This window comes from Berghia stephanieae, chromosome 1, assembly GCF_034508935.2.
Source record: "Berghia stephanieae isolate SIO BIC M18660-M18661 chromosome 1, UCSD_Bste_1.3, whole genome shotgun sequence".
In the NCBI taxonomy this organism is placed as follows: Eukaryota; Metazoa; Mollusca; class Gastropoda; order Nudibranchia; family Aeolidiidae; genus Berghia; species Berghia stephanieae.
In genome coordinates, this window is record NC_088360.1 from 120751637 (window position 1) to 120766636 (window position 15000).

Consider the following 15000-nt stretch of genomic DNA (forward strand, 5'->3'; position numbering starts at 1 on the left):
GATATAGATAGTTAAAAATACGATACTTGAATTTTAAGTATAGTAGAATTGATAGGAATAGATTGGATATATCTAGTTACAAATACGATACTTACATGAATTTTAAGTTTAGTAGAATTTTTTATAGAACTGGATTGAGTTAAAAATACCATAGTTGAATTTTAAGCTTCGTAGAATTTATAGGACTGGATTGGATATAATTTAAAAATACGATACTTTAATTTTAAGTTTAGTTTTATCTTTTACAGAGAAAAATGAGTTCTAAATCGACGTCTAAATATAACCCTGTCGTGCAAATCAAACACAGTATACGTCCATATATTATTTAACGCCTAGTGACGTGTGATAAGTTCATTATTCCAACTGTCTTCGGAAGCCATTGTCAACTCGAGCGGCTGACGGGTTTTACACATGAATAATTACACGTCATTAAGGCACCTACCTATCTGTCAACTTGCTTGTCCCGTCTACAATAATACAATGTTGATAAGGCGTAAGTGGGCATTACGTCTTCAGGGTGAGACCCGTATTGCGAAGGGATTCTAGCTATTCAATTAATACACATTAGGGAATGCACCCTTCTTAACCAGACTCTGGAAAAAACACGTATTTAAAATTTTGGCCAGAAAACTAATCCTTCAAATATCGATCGATTAATTTTAATGACCCTCATCTTGGAAAAAAAAAACAAAAAAAAAAAACTCTCAAACCTCGGTAGGTCCCAAGTTTGAGAGTTTTTGCCAAGGTGAGGATCATTACGATCAATATTTGAAGGACAATTATTTTTGGCCAAAATTTTAAATAAGCGTTGTTCCAGAGTACGGCAGTTAACTGGTCAATACACGTCAAGGAATTGCACCCGTCTTAACTTCATATACGAAGCGTTTTGTTGGTATAACTTTGTTTTAGACACGTACTCGAAAACCACTTGACCCCCTCGAGATTATCTGGTTGAATCCTCGTAAAGGGTGTCGTCAATTGACATATGCATTTTGTTTTATGTCGTCGTTATCCTCCTAACTAACTGTGGGAGAGAGAAGGAGAGAGAGATAGATAGATAGAGAGAGAGAGAGAGAGGGGGAGAGATGGAGAGAGAGAGAGATAGAGAGAGAGAGAGAGAGAGCGGAGTTGGCGGAGTGATTAGAAGATTAAAGTGAGGAGGAAGGGTAGAGGGGAGAGATAGGCGGGGGGGGGGGGGGGGGGGGGGGGGTGAATGAGAAAGAATGGGGAGGAGGGAGGGGAATAGTAGAGAGTGATGGGGACAGTAAGGGTGAAGTGAAGGGGAGATACGTAGTGTGAGGGCGAGAAAGAAAACGAGAGAGGGACTGGGAGAGGTGAGAGAGAGAAGGGAAGAATAGAAGGGAAAAGAGAAGAGGGAGAAAGAAACAGAAAGACAAAAAAAGGTAGAGAAAAAGATAGAGAAAGAGAGAAAAAGATAGGTAAAGAGAAAAAGAGAGAGAGAGAGAAAAGAAAGAGACAGAGAGAGAGAGAGAGAGAGAGAGAGAGAGAGAGAGAGAGAGAGGGAGAGAGAGAGGGAGAGAGGGGGAGTTAGAGCAATAATACATTCAACAGAGTAATGCATACTTATTTGAATAGTTTATTGTGTCATTGTTACCTAAAGACGATCGTGTTATAATCTTACGATTGTACAACAATGGAACGTTAAATTAACAATCCCGCTGCTACCACTTGATTTGAAGTATCAATAACAAAATTGTATACTGTGACATTGCGATCAAGTAGACGGAACGCGGTTTGCACTTAGTATAACAAAAATGTTGCTGTGGATATGTGTTTCAATACGACAATAATGCTAATATGCGTCCTGTGATTGTATTTCATGGTTACATATTTCCGTACATGTTCAAAGTAAAGACCTGTTCATTGTCGTATAGGATGTGTAAGTTTTGAAATGCAGAAACTTTTCTTGTGGATATTAAAAACGTCAAAAATGTAAGGATGACAAAGTTTAAAAACGAAATTGAAAAAAAAATTAATGTAACGTTTAAATACAATCACAAGAAGGCATTTGTTTGTTTAAACAACTTACCTTTGGATTTGTTTTGAGTCAAAGGCTTTGGATCTTGAATGAATTGTCAGGCCAGGGGAATTCCAATACACGAAAGGATGTGTAGGCAATCTCCATCATTATCCATTATGTTTGACCAACGTCCGTAGATGAGGAGGCATCGTAGATGATCAACTGTGTTGCCATGGCTCAAAGCATATCAAGTGGGGTCCATCTCTCCATCGATGACACGCAGACCATTTTCATCCATCACAGTTCATGCTCACGGTATACACTATATTCTGATATTTACCACAACAAACACACTCAACCACATTCAAGAACAAGTGAAGAATGAAAGCATTGTATTATCATCAAATACATCTTACATTTCCCAATGTTCATTTTGAACAATGACATTAAACAATTAATTATTTTGTTTTTGATCAGGAAAGAAACTAAAAGAAAGATAACTCAGGAAATAACGTCATAGCAGTATAGCTATACGGATTACTTCCCCCTAACACATATTTTAACATGGCATAATCAAAACAAAAAGATTTAATTATATGAAACCCACGGAGAGTATAAATGGTTAGTTGGGATGTGAATAAAATAAATAAGACAGTAGATTATTGATACAGACGTAAGATTAAATTTTAATCAATGATTTATGCGCTTCTCAGAATTGAACGAAAAAACAAAACAACAACAAAAACGACAACCAAATACTTAAAACAGTTACAGTATAACAAAAATTAACGCACCAACAATTCTGAATAAAGATAAATGAAGAGATATGTTTACCTATTAAAAAAATGAGCCAAAGAAAATTTACTTACATTTTTTGGGAAATAATTTGACTTGGGTCGACTGTTATCAGGAACTCCAAAACAACCCAATTCATTAAATTGTAAATTATATAGGAAACTCTTCGTTTATATTTACTCAAGACATGGCCCACCACCTCATACTGGTATTAATATCTATATGTATTGGATTTTGGAGATTGAATTTATCATCATCTCAAAATTGACTTTAAGTTGAGTTACCGTGGAACGGGGTGACTAATGTCATTTGGGGTGAGTAAGACCAGCCCCCAAATGTGCCCCCCCGCCCCCCCCCCCCGATTGAAAATTAGTAAACAAATATGGTAAAATGAACATTTGATAGATTTCACCCTTTTCCACGCACAGTTTAGAAAGATAACATCAGACAGGTTTTTTTTTAAATGTCAAGATACATCATATTATAAAGATGTTTTAAAAAAGTGGTCTAAAATCACCCAAACTGGCTATTAGTCACCCTATTCCACAGTAGTTTATTAAAAACAATGGATACGATTTCTTAACTCACTCAATCCTAGAGATTTTTGCTACTTTTCAAAATTGGAAAAAATGTATTAAAAATGAGCATGTACATAGATAGTTTTATTCAACTATGATTAACATACAAAAACTAAAAATATTAGCTTTGATACTACGCCTATAATTTGTCTCAGAAAAATGTAATAAATAGGCATAAGGTAAAAGTAACCCCGAGTAAACTACGGATATAGTCGGTCTCAGGGCTGAGTGAGTTAAAACCGTAGAAAACTGAAATCATCTTAACTTTAAATTCACATTTTTGGAATCTGCCTCGCCCCGACAAAATGCTTGTTTGAAATAGTGAGCCATATTTTTGCACAATTGAAAAAAAAAAAGAAAAAGCATAACATATTATTCCGCTGAATAGTCATAACTGCTACTCACTGTGTGGCGTCACTCTGCATAGACGAATGTCGAGACATTGATTTGGGCGACAGCTCGTAATCGCTATCCGACCTATAGAGGAACGATTCCCGTCTCTGTGGAAGATTCTGGAGCACCAAGCCCGAGGAGGGGCTTCCTCCATCCATGGGCGACCTGCCATGACCTCCTGGGCCATTTTCAACATCAAAACTGAAAAACAAAGAAGGGAAGAAAAGAAAAACAATAAATAATATGAAATGTAAAAAAATTTAAAAAAAATAATAATCAGAAAAAAAAACAAACAAACAAAAAAACAAAAAAAAAACCAAACAAAAAAAAACACAAAAAAACAAAAACAAAAAACAAACAAATAAACAAAACAAAAAACCCTCCCAAAAATCTAACAAACAAAGCCAAAACGAAACAAAAATATAAACAACAACCCCAACAACAAAAACAAAAACAAAAACAAAAAGAAAAAGAAAAACATCCCCCCCCCCAAAAAAAAAAAAAAAAAAAAAAATAAACCCAATAAAACCCAAAACTCCCTCGAGGTCCAAACAATGTATCGACAGAACAGTTCGATAAAAGGGAGAAATCATTCTTATTAAATAGATTAGTATTTGTTCGCTTACGAATAAACAATGGTGAGAAAAGTTCGAATGAAGCACTGCATTTTCGAAGACAAATAAAGTCGATTTAGAGTAGTAAGCAGGAGCGCATCCGTATGTGAAAGAAAGTTCTAACGTAAGTAGCAAATCAAATCAACATACAAGCAAAGGCATCGAAACAATCTCGCGACAAAAATATAATATTGGCGGCGTCAGCTTTCAAAATCTGTGGCCTGGCTGAAAAATAAAATAAAAGGAGAACAGAGCGCAGACATTAAGCCAGCCATCCACCAATAAAAACGTTATAAATCATCTGCCAAAATTCGATTTTTTTCTTAATTAAAAGACCATTATCAAACGTAAATGTACAAAAGGTAATCGTGTGAGGTTAGAATAATCAACAATAATCCGTGAACAAACCTATCTAACATTGTGAATGGAAGGATGGTTTTCACACATCGTTAGTTGAAAAGATCATGTATGGGGGATAACTATTTTATACTTTTTCAGCGATTACATTTAACTAAGTTGCATCCCTTGAATGTTACGGGGTTTTTTTAAATTCGTGGTGGTGGTGGGGGAGGGGGGTTACGAAGGCTGGCCTTGGTATTCTCTCTCTCTCTCTCTCTCTCTCTCTCTCTCTCTCTCTCTCTCTCTCTCTCTCTCTCTCTCTCTCCCTCTCATTCTCTTGCTATTGAAACATTCCCATTAAAAGATATCCATGCACACACATACACACGCACACAAACACACACACATACACACACACCCACACACAAATACGCCCATAAAAAACAAACGCACACCTACAAACATACATACACACATACATAAACAAGCACACACCCACACACCCACAGTCACACACACACACACACACACACACATACACACACACATACACAATTGATGAATAATTTTTAAACTCTAATCAAAATTGCAAATTTCAGAAATAAGAATTATGTACGAAATGAAACAAAATCAGATATTAAAAAATCTTTTAAAAAGATTGGAAAATAAAAGAACGGAATTTGATTTTACTTTTCCCAATCGTCAAACGAATTGCCTTCATCAAAGCAACACGGATTGAATGGAATATTTACACTCATCTCAACAATTCACAGCACATTAGAAATTATCAGTCAAGAACCTTTAGTTCGCGTGAGTGCAAATCTGTTTTGAAGTGCTCATTTACAAAAAGAAAAATATGCCTACGCAGAATTAAAGCTCTTAGCATCGTCCTTGAATGGCCACTTGTAAAACATCCCATCTTCATTGGTATTCCATTACAGACCAGTGCTTTTTACTCTCCTTAAAAAATTGCCCTTTAATATTCCTTGCATATTTTGTATACGATACAAAGTAGAGTATGTTGGGGTATAGATGATACATATGGGACTATGTGGTCTTGTGATACGACACTCGCTTTTGGATCAGAAGGTCCTGTGTTCGAGTCTCGCTCGGCGCATAGTGAGTCCTTGGAAACGGGTCTGTACTCACAATCTCTCATCGTACTCAAATGTAAAATGAGTACCTGGTCGTTAACAGCGTTGTCTTTGTCGGAAAAAAAAATGTAATATTACCATTTACGCGTCATGTCTCGTTCTCCATGTTATGTGTTTTCATGTTGGTCAAGAACCGTTGGGATAGCGCTTTGCGCACGTTTTTTGCGGATATTGCGCTATATAAAAGTTCAATATTAAAAAAAGGAGAATTTAACGTAAAAGCGTTGAGAACTATAAAATAATCGTCTTCTGCAATTTGCGTGTGGAGCGAGTGCTCTACCAACTGAGCTATCGAGACTCTCATCTTTAAGCTATGGATAGAGGCAAGAATCTCTCAAGCAGGAGGAAACTGTTCGGAAAACTCAGGTGCCTCTGACAGTCGAGGTTCCTGAAGAAGACAAGCAGGGTAAAGCTGGCTTGGTGGGAACATCATCAAAATGTAACCTATAGATAGAACGAAGATGACGTCACTCAAGCCTTTGTTATTGTATTTTGCCATCCGCGTTTATGAGTGATACTCACTAAACTATGTTAACCAGACCATAAACGTTCAAGGTTACACATAGTTTTGTGTGTTGGTTCGTTATACTTCCGGATGGCAATGTTACGAGTTTGTTAGCCAAGCGCATACTATCTATATGATGAATGTTTTTTTTGACTGAATCAGACGACGTTCAGCAAGACAGTTTACCCTTGCTCAAAGGCACTGTTCTTATTGTGACCCAGAGTGGTTCTCATCAATTCGCAATTCGAAAATAATGAACGGTATAGAAATATTCCCTAAAAAACACACTTAAAAATAATGAAAATCCAAACAAAATAAAGAAAAAAGAAAACAAACAGCAAATAATAATAATAATAATAATAATAATAATAATAATAATAATAATAATAATAATAATAATAATAATAATAATAATAATAATAATAATAAATAAATAAAAAAGAAAGAAAAGAAAACCCACCCCAAAAAAACAAAAGCAAATTCCAACCACCCCCCCCCCCCCCAAAAAAAAAAAAAACAAAACAAAAAACAAAAAAAAAAACAACAACAACAAAAAACAAAAAACAAAAACAAAACAAAATAAAACAAAACAAAACAAATAAAGCACGAAAGTAAACAAAAAAAAATAGTTTAAACAAAGATAGGCAGTGAAGGTAGATCCTAAAAGACATAACACCAACAGAGCCGAACTATTCCAAATAAAAGATAGTCCCGAGTACAATCGATCCACAGAGAATTTCGAAAACTATGACCCAGAAAAGAAAAGGAACTGTCCAATAGGATTAATTCATTGAACACCACACCCTTTTACAAAATAACATTGTCTCGTTATTGGCCTCAAAATTAGAATGATTTAATAACCGCACATTATAGAATAGGAATGGCCAACGTGAACTTACTTGTAGGTCTGATAATCGAACACAATTAAGGGCTTGATTTAACATTGTGTGTGTTGCAATGGACGACATTTAGCTTAGGTTTGAGAGTATTTCCATTACAACCACTAGAGACAATAACAATTTAGGTTATCAGACCTGTAAATAATTGTACGTCGGAATGGGCCCTAAAATCATTATAAAGTTGAAGTAGAAAAAAACTCTCAAACAAGAACAAAACATTTAAAAACCTGACATAAAATAAGATAACATTATTTTTATTTTCAATTTGTATTTCATAAAACCAGATTAAAATCATTGTTGCAGAAAGAAAGTTAGGAAAAGAAAGATATGAATTATGACTATTAGAGAAATCCTCATAATATTTTGTGAAAATGATATGCCAAATAATGAATTACAGGATGATCGGACTTCATATGAGCTTTTAAGCTGATTACCTCTCCGTGAAATCAATATTTGATACAAAACAATGATATTTTTGGTTCCAACTTTTAAACCTAAACTTATATAGCGCAATATTCATAGACGTGCTCAAAGCGCTTTTAACGGGTCCCTAGCCAACAGCAACATTCAACATCTGTAGGACCGGACATGTTGCCTGTTAGGCGGTATTACACTTTTTTTTTTACCGAGACAACACTGTTAACGACCAGGTACTCGTTTTACACTCTAAGTACGGCGAGAGAATAATACGAGTAAGGAACCTTTTCCAATGACTTAACTATGCGCCGCTCGGAGTGGGACTCTGGAATCACGGACCTTCCGATCCGAAGGCGAGTGTCATACTACAAGACCACGTAGCCGCGCAATTTTATTTTTTTGATTAGAGGAAAAGAAAATTTCTGCATAACACGGAACTCTCAACTACTATCATGCCATTACATTAAAAAAAAATATGATGTTGCCTCTCTTTTAACAACACTTTTTTTTACAAGAGTGGCAGATAATTCGTTGCAATTTGGCACCGACCCCCTCGTTGACGTAGCTGGGTACTACATTGTTTATTATCAATCTATCAAACGACGTGCCCGGAATGAGCTCGGCCTTCTCATTCCAAGTCATTTCCTATTCCACCGCACAGAAGAGTAAATTTTCGTGACACAGAGAAATGTAAACATCACGAAATTCTTGACGTTTGGATCGATTAAGCAAGCACAAACAGATAGAAAGATATATAGACTAACTCGAGAGCAGGTTTAATGTGCTGAAACCGGAGATTTTTGGCTAGAAAATAAATCGAATTCAGAAACGTCTTGGTGCAGAAGACTAAAAATAAACGAGATATATAGAAGGAACGAAATTGACGTCACTCAGCTCTTTGCTATTGTTATTAGACAACCAATTTATATTATTCAGACTAAAAACGTTCAAGGTTACACACAGTTTTGCGTGTTGGTACATTATAGCCGGCTGGCGGTTGTTGTGAGTATTTCAACAAAACGCAATGCATCAATACGAATATATACAACTAAAATGGTAAGATGTACGAACTTTGGGTCTTTGCAACGAAAGAAATTATAGTTATTATCATTGAGCTTTTGAGCTCTTGAGAATTTATTTAGAGCAATATCTAATTGATACTACGCGGTAGGCTAAAAAACTCAAACCATCCGCCAGGAGGATAGAACGTACCAATACACAAAACTATGTGAAACTGTAGTCTGATTAGTACAATTTATTGACAGTAACTCATAAAAATGGCTGGCTAAAAACAATAAACCAAGAGTTGAGTGACCTCAATTTCGTTCTATCTATAAACGTACTCAAAGCGCTGAATTAACTCACTCAACCTAACACCGACTATATCCGTAGTTTACCCGGGTTACTTTTACCCCATGCTTATTTATTACATTTTTATGAGACACATTATTATAGGCGTAGTATCAAAGTTAATGTTTTTAGTTTTTGCATGTTAATGAGAGTTGAATAAAACTACATGCTCATTTTTAATACATTTTTTCGAATTTTTAAAAGTAGAAAAACTGTCCAGGACTGAGTGAGTTAACAAGGGGTCCCTAGCCAACAGCAACACATAGCACGAGACATGACGCCTGTTAGGCGATATCACAATTTTTCCGACAGAGACAAAGCTGTTGACTCATTTTGCACCTGAGTGCGGTGACAAACTTTGAGTGAAGACTTTTTTCCAAGGAAACTCAACTATTCGCCGCTCAGAGTGGGACATGAACCCAGGACCATTGAATCTGAAGGCGAGTGTCATACCACAAGACCACATAGCCGCACATAAAGAACAATCTTAAGTTTCATATTTTGTGGCTATAAATTCATGTACCACCACCTAATTCATTCCGACATTATCCCGCTTTGGGACGATGGTCACATATTTTTCCTTTACTGAGTAACTATTTTCATTGTCCACATAATATTATTTATTATAAATGCCCAACCACTACTATTGTACCAAAAAGTCTATTGCCCTGGTCCCTATGATATGATATGAAATGAAATGATATGATCTAATATGAGAAAAAGAGAAATAAATAAATAAATAAATAAATAAATAAATAAATAAATAAAGAAAGAAAGAAAGAAAGAAAGAAAGAGAGAGAGAGAGAGAGAGAGAGAGAGGGAGAGAGAGAAAGAGAGAGAGAGAGAGAGAGAAAGAGAGAGAGAGTGAAGAGAGAGAGAGAGAGTAAGAGAGAGATTGAGATAGAGAGAGAGGGAGAGAGAGAAAGAGAGAGAGTGAAAGAGAGAGAGAAAGAAAGAAAGAAAGAAAGAGAGAGAGAGAGAGAGAGAGAGAGAGAGAGAGAGAGAGAAAGAGAGATAGATAGATATAGATAGATAGATAGATAGATAGATAGAGAGAGAGAGAGAGAGAGAGAGAGAGAGAGAGAGAGAGAGAGAGGCAGTTTAAAACTTAATGAAAAGTTGGTGAAAACGAACTATAACGAACCAAACCATTCTGGCCAAAAAATAGCGAACAAGTGTTTAATCAGTAAATGACCGCTTTTTGACGAGAGCGATTCCTGTAAAGCCAGCTGGTTCATCCTATTGATCCGTGCAACGTAAACAAACATTCATTATGTGAAGTAGATGCGATTTACTGTAAACGGTCTATTTACATTGCACGCTAGGGAAAATCAATTGGATGGATGTCTTTGTGACTCAAGCCATCGCTTAGACAAGATTTGCACATTCTGTCGCGGGGTGAGTCATGACCTCTCATCGATATTGTTTATTTCAAGACATTACAAATTTGATTCATTAGTCTGATGTCACGTCACCCAGCAACAGCGGCCATCGTGGTTCTAAACAAAGAAAATCGGTACTTTCTATTCTTCATGCTGGCTAGAACTTTTCACATGTCTTGTGATCAGAATGTCTAAAAGTCAAAACATGATCAGATTTATAATGTTTTTTCCCCTCTGGATACGCTTTTATGCTGCTCGTGGGAGAAATATTTCATAGGGGTGTCCGCCATTGTTCCGATAGTTTAGAGCCAGTTACTAAGTTACCATGCATCATTAAGAGGGAAGTGACGTTACGACTGTTGAAGCGTATTGTGTCTAAATATATATAAATTGTGTTAATTAACAGAAAGACAATGTGAAACTATTGTGAAAACCCAGATTACAGTGTCTAATGATCTATGCTCATCTTTTATCCCTCAATATAATATCTTTGATTTAAAAAAAAACAATGAAACAATTAAATAATACGTCGTAAAGAGAAGTGATCATGACAAAAACGAAAGAGTACAAACACTGACATCCGTTATTCTATTATATTGAGTGTCTTTGTACCTACATCGGATTAGAACGTTTTCACGGGCACATCTTTGATCATGTCGTAACTAAAAATCGACTAAGATGACTCCAAAGGTCATAAATTGTTCTGAAGGTATTGATTCGGCTACCCGGCCTTCATAGATGTTGACACAATAATTAATATTAGGATACATGAATTTGGAGATTTTAAAAAAATCCAGAGAAATATTATTTTGGCAGGGTTCGAACCTCCGCTAAAATCGCCAAATCATGACAAGAGAATTGTACATAGTTTAAGAATAAAACATTAATAGCGGCTGTTTATTGTGAGTTAAGTTTTGAAAAAAAGCCTTATTTTTTCTATTTTCTCTTATTTTGATAGTCATGCCAGATATATCATATTATCACAATGTGCCAATATCATAGAAAATTAATCTGGAGACATATTTTATAAACTTCAAAAAAAAAAGAGTTGCTCACATTTTAACACAATGTGTAGCGGAGTTATTACTATGTGTCTATAATTCTTTACACATTATTATCTATGCATTATCATCCATTCTATTTCTTATTCTCCAAACAAGCGAATAAAAAAAAAATAACATTATCGACATAAGTGGGGAAAAAAATTCCATAAAAGACAGTTCGAAAGTAAGAATAACCAAAGATTTCGCCGAAAACATCTCCCTTCCATTTCGAGATTTCCCTCCGAGATAATTGTCTTGACAATAAGATTACATAGTAAGAGTTATGATTAATCATGCCGTTGTATTGATTGAAAGCAACCGCGGGCCAGATTAAATCACAAGATAGAATATTATAAATCAATACCACAACACTTGTGGTAGAGGAAGGAATATAACATTCCGTATTTATGGCATCATTTGGTTCTCTTTAGTGCTTTCTTGCAAAATAATTGTACAGCCAGAACAAAGAATAACCGAATAGCAGTAACAGATGAAATGGGGCAGGGGATGGTGGGATGGGGGATGAAGATGGATGGGTAGGCAGGGGGGCTGAAATCACGTTCATTTTCTATCTAACCATCTCTCTCTCTCTCTCTCTCTCTCTCTCTCTCTATCTCTCTCTCTCTCTCTCTCTCTCTCACTCACTTTCTCTCTGCGTCGTTATTTCTCTTTCTCTGTCTCTATTTTCTTCTCTTTTTTCATTTTTTTCACCCTCTCTCTCTCTCTCTCCCTCTCTTCCCCCCCTCTCTCTCTCTCTCTCTCTCTCTCTCTCTCTCTCTCTCACTTTCTCTCTGCGTCGTTATTTCTCTTTCTCTGTCTCTATTTTTTTCTCTTTTTTCATTTTTTTCACCCTCTCTCTCTCTCTCTCTCTCTCTCTCCCTCTCTCTCTCTCTCTCTCTCTCTCTCTCACTCACTTTCTCTCTGCGTCGCTATTTCTCTTTCTCTGTCTCTATTTTCTTCTCTTTTTTTTCATTTTTTCACCCTCTCTCTCTCTCTCTCTCTCTCTCTCTCTCTCTCTCTCTCTCACTCACTTTCTCTCTGCGTCGTTATTTCTCTTTCTCTGTCTCTATTTTCTTCTCTTTTTTTCATTTTTTTTCACCCTCTCTCTCTCTCTCTCTCTCTCTCTCTCTCTCTCTCTCTCTCCGTGTCTCAGACACAAAAACAAAGACACAGCAATGCAAGCCCACGAATATATATATATTATATATTATATATATATATATATATATATATATATATATATTTATATATATATATATATATATATATATATATTGAGAGAGAGAGAGAGAGAGAGAGAGAGAGAGAGAGAGAGAGAGAGAGAGAGAGAGAGAGAGATAGAAAGTGGATAGGGGGGATGTTATTCCAGTTTACAATTGACCCGGTGAACCATTGCGGGATGAGGAAAGAATTTTAAGATTGCTTCAATCTACAGTGTCCTAATTTCACTTCATGCCTTATATATAATCCACTATTTTGTCGTCAAAGCTTTATCTCTTTCTCACTCATTTGGTACGATTTTCTAATGTTCAGACAATGGCAATGATTACGATGGTGATGGATTTGACAATGATGAAGATGATGATGATGATGATGATGATGATGATGATGATGATGATGATGATGATGATGATGATGATGATGATGGATTTGACAATGGCGATGTATCTAATTATTTGGATAGAGTCTGTCCTTGCACTAATGATAAATGTCTATAATTGTATATTATTGGCCAGATACACACAGAATCTATACATAAAAACCGGAGAGCAAAGAGACGTCGAAATTGTTACCAATATTATAAATGTTCTTTTCTTCTTATCCTTTCTCTTTGCTCTTTGTGTTGAATCCACAAAACTAACAAAGTGAGTCGTTCTTCACCTCTGGAGTCTTTTCTTCACTAGTTGGCATATATAGATATGTATATTTTGTAAAACAAGAAGAATGTTGCGAATGCTTTTGGCAACGTATCAATAATAAAAGTTATTCTTGGTAGCTAACGTGAAGTTTGAGTAGTAAACAGAAATCCCCCCCCCCCCCAAAAAAAAATAAAAAACCCACTAAAAAACAACAAAAAACCCCAACAAAAACAACCAAAAATAAAAACAAAAAAAACAACAACATTAAAACAACCCTCCCCCCTAAATGAAATAACACAAAAAATAAAACAAAACAAAACAAAAAAAAAATAAAAAAATTGAAAGAAAGAAAATAAATAGCACTAAATAATGTTATAGAAAAAAATTATTATTTGTAGATATGACCACAAAAAAACAAAACAAAACAAAACAAAACAAAAAAATAATAGAAAGAACGAAAATAAATAGCACGAAATAATGTTATAGAAAAAAAATTATTATTTGTAGATATGACCATAATAAACGTAAAATAAAACATAAATACTGTTTAAATAAACAACAACTTCAATTCGTTAAATTATTATTTCACGGGCTTTTTACCTATTTTAAAAAGCATTAGAGATTTTTCCATGTCGACTACTATAAGATATCCACCCATTGTTCGTTCTTTGTTTTGTGATTGCGTGATTTTAGTTCCAGCAATATGTAAATATGGCAAAAAAATCAAATATTATTTGTATATATTTTGTCAGTTTTATCTAAACATAAGTTTACCTACAGGTTCAGTCAGAGTAAAAAAAAAAAAGATGCTCATAGTAGATAATTAATTATTGTGAGTCATCAACGGAATGAATAACAAAAATGATCCGCGAATATCAATAGGTTAATAAATACACGAGGTGCATACCTCCACTGTGTCATATGAGGCAATTCGATATTGTATCTTGTCAGATTACGAAGTAGAGATTGAGAGTGGATAATGATTAAATGGGTGACAATAAGTGTAAAATCATGCCACGCAGTTACATTACTATATATATATATATATATATATATATATATATATATATATATATATATATTATATATTATATATATATATTTATATATTATATATATATATATAAATATATATATATATATATATTATATATATATATATATATATATATATATATATATATATATATATGTAATATACCATTTATATCATACCATTTATATACTACATCTAGGTTGATAAATAAAGATAATAAATAATTTAAAATAATTCCATAAATCGCTTTTTAAAGGTTTTTTTTTAAACCACGCAAATAATATTTGTTTTTCTGTGCTTCATAATATGACGATAGTACCACAGCATCATGCTGTAAGAATACAGTTCCTTGGCATATTTTTTGAGGACAATAATACTAACCCAAGAACGGGTTTAGGTAGCGGGAGCACGTAGCCATTTTCCCATCTTGTGGAACGTGACTTTTCTTTCGTGAGTGAATGTAATGTTTTTAGCGATATTGTGCTACGAATATAGAGAGCATTATTATCTTTATTGATATTGTAATCTGATAATTGACTAACTCTAATTTAAAAAAAAAATACGCCTGGTTAAGCCATCAATGAGGTATAATAAGATAATGATGATGATACCACTTCCACCACTAATAATCATAATAATGATAATAATAATAATA

The 15000-nt window shown here is 34.7% G+C and overlaps 1 protein-coding gene across 5 annotated transcripts in view; it reads right to left on the reverse strand.

The window, feature by feature from the left end:
* Positions 1-15000, reverse strand: part of LOC144962936 (3',5'-cyclic-AMP phosphodiesterase 4C-like) — a 658366-nt gene that overhangs the window by 290029 nt on the left and 353337 nt on the right. For all 5 annotated transcript variants that reach the window (XM_078896352.1, XM_078896353.1, XM_078896350.1 and 2 more), the window contains one exon: positions 3760-3948. In XM_078896352.1, the coding sequence (XP_078752478.1) occupies positions 3760-3948 (189 nt within the window). The remainder of the gene's footprint in view (positions 1-3759; positions 3949-15000) is intronic.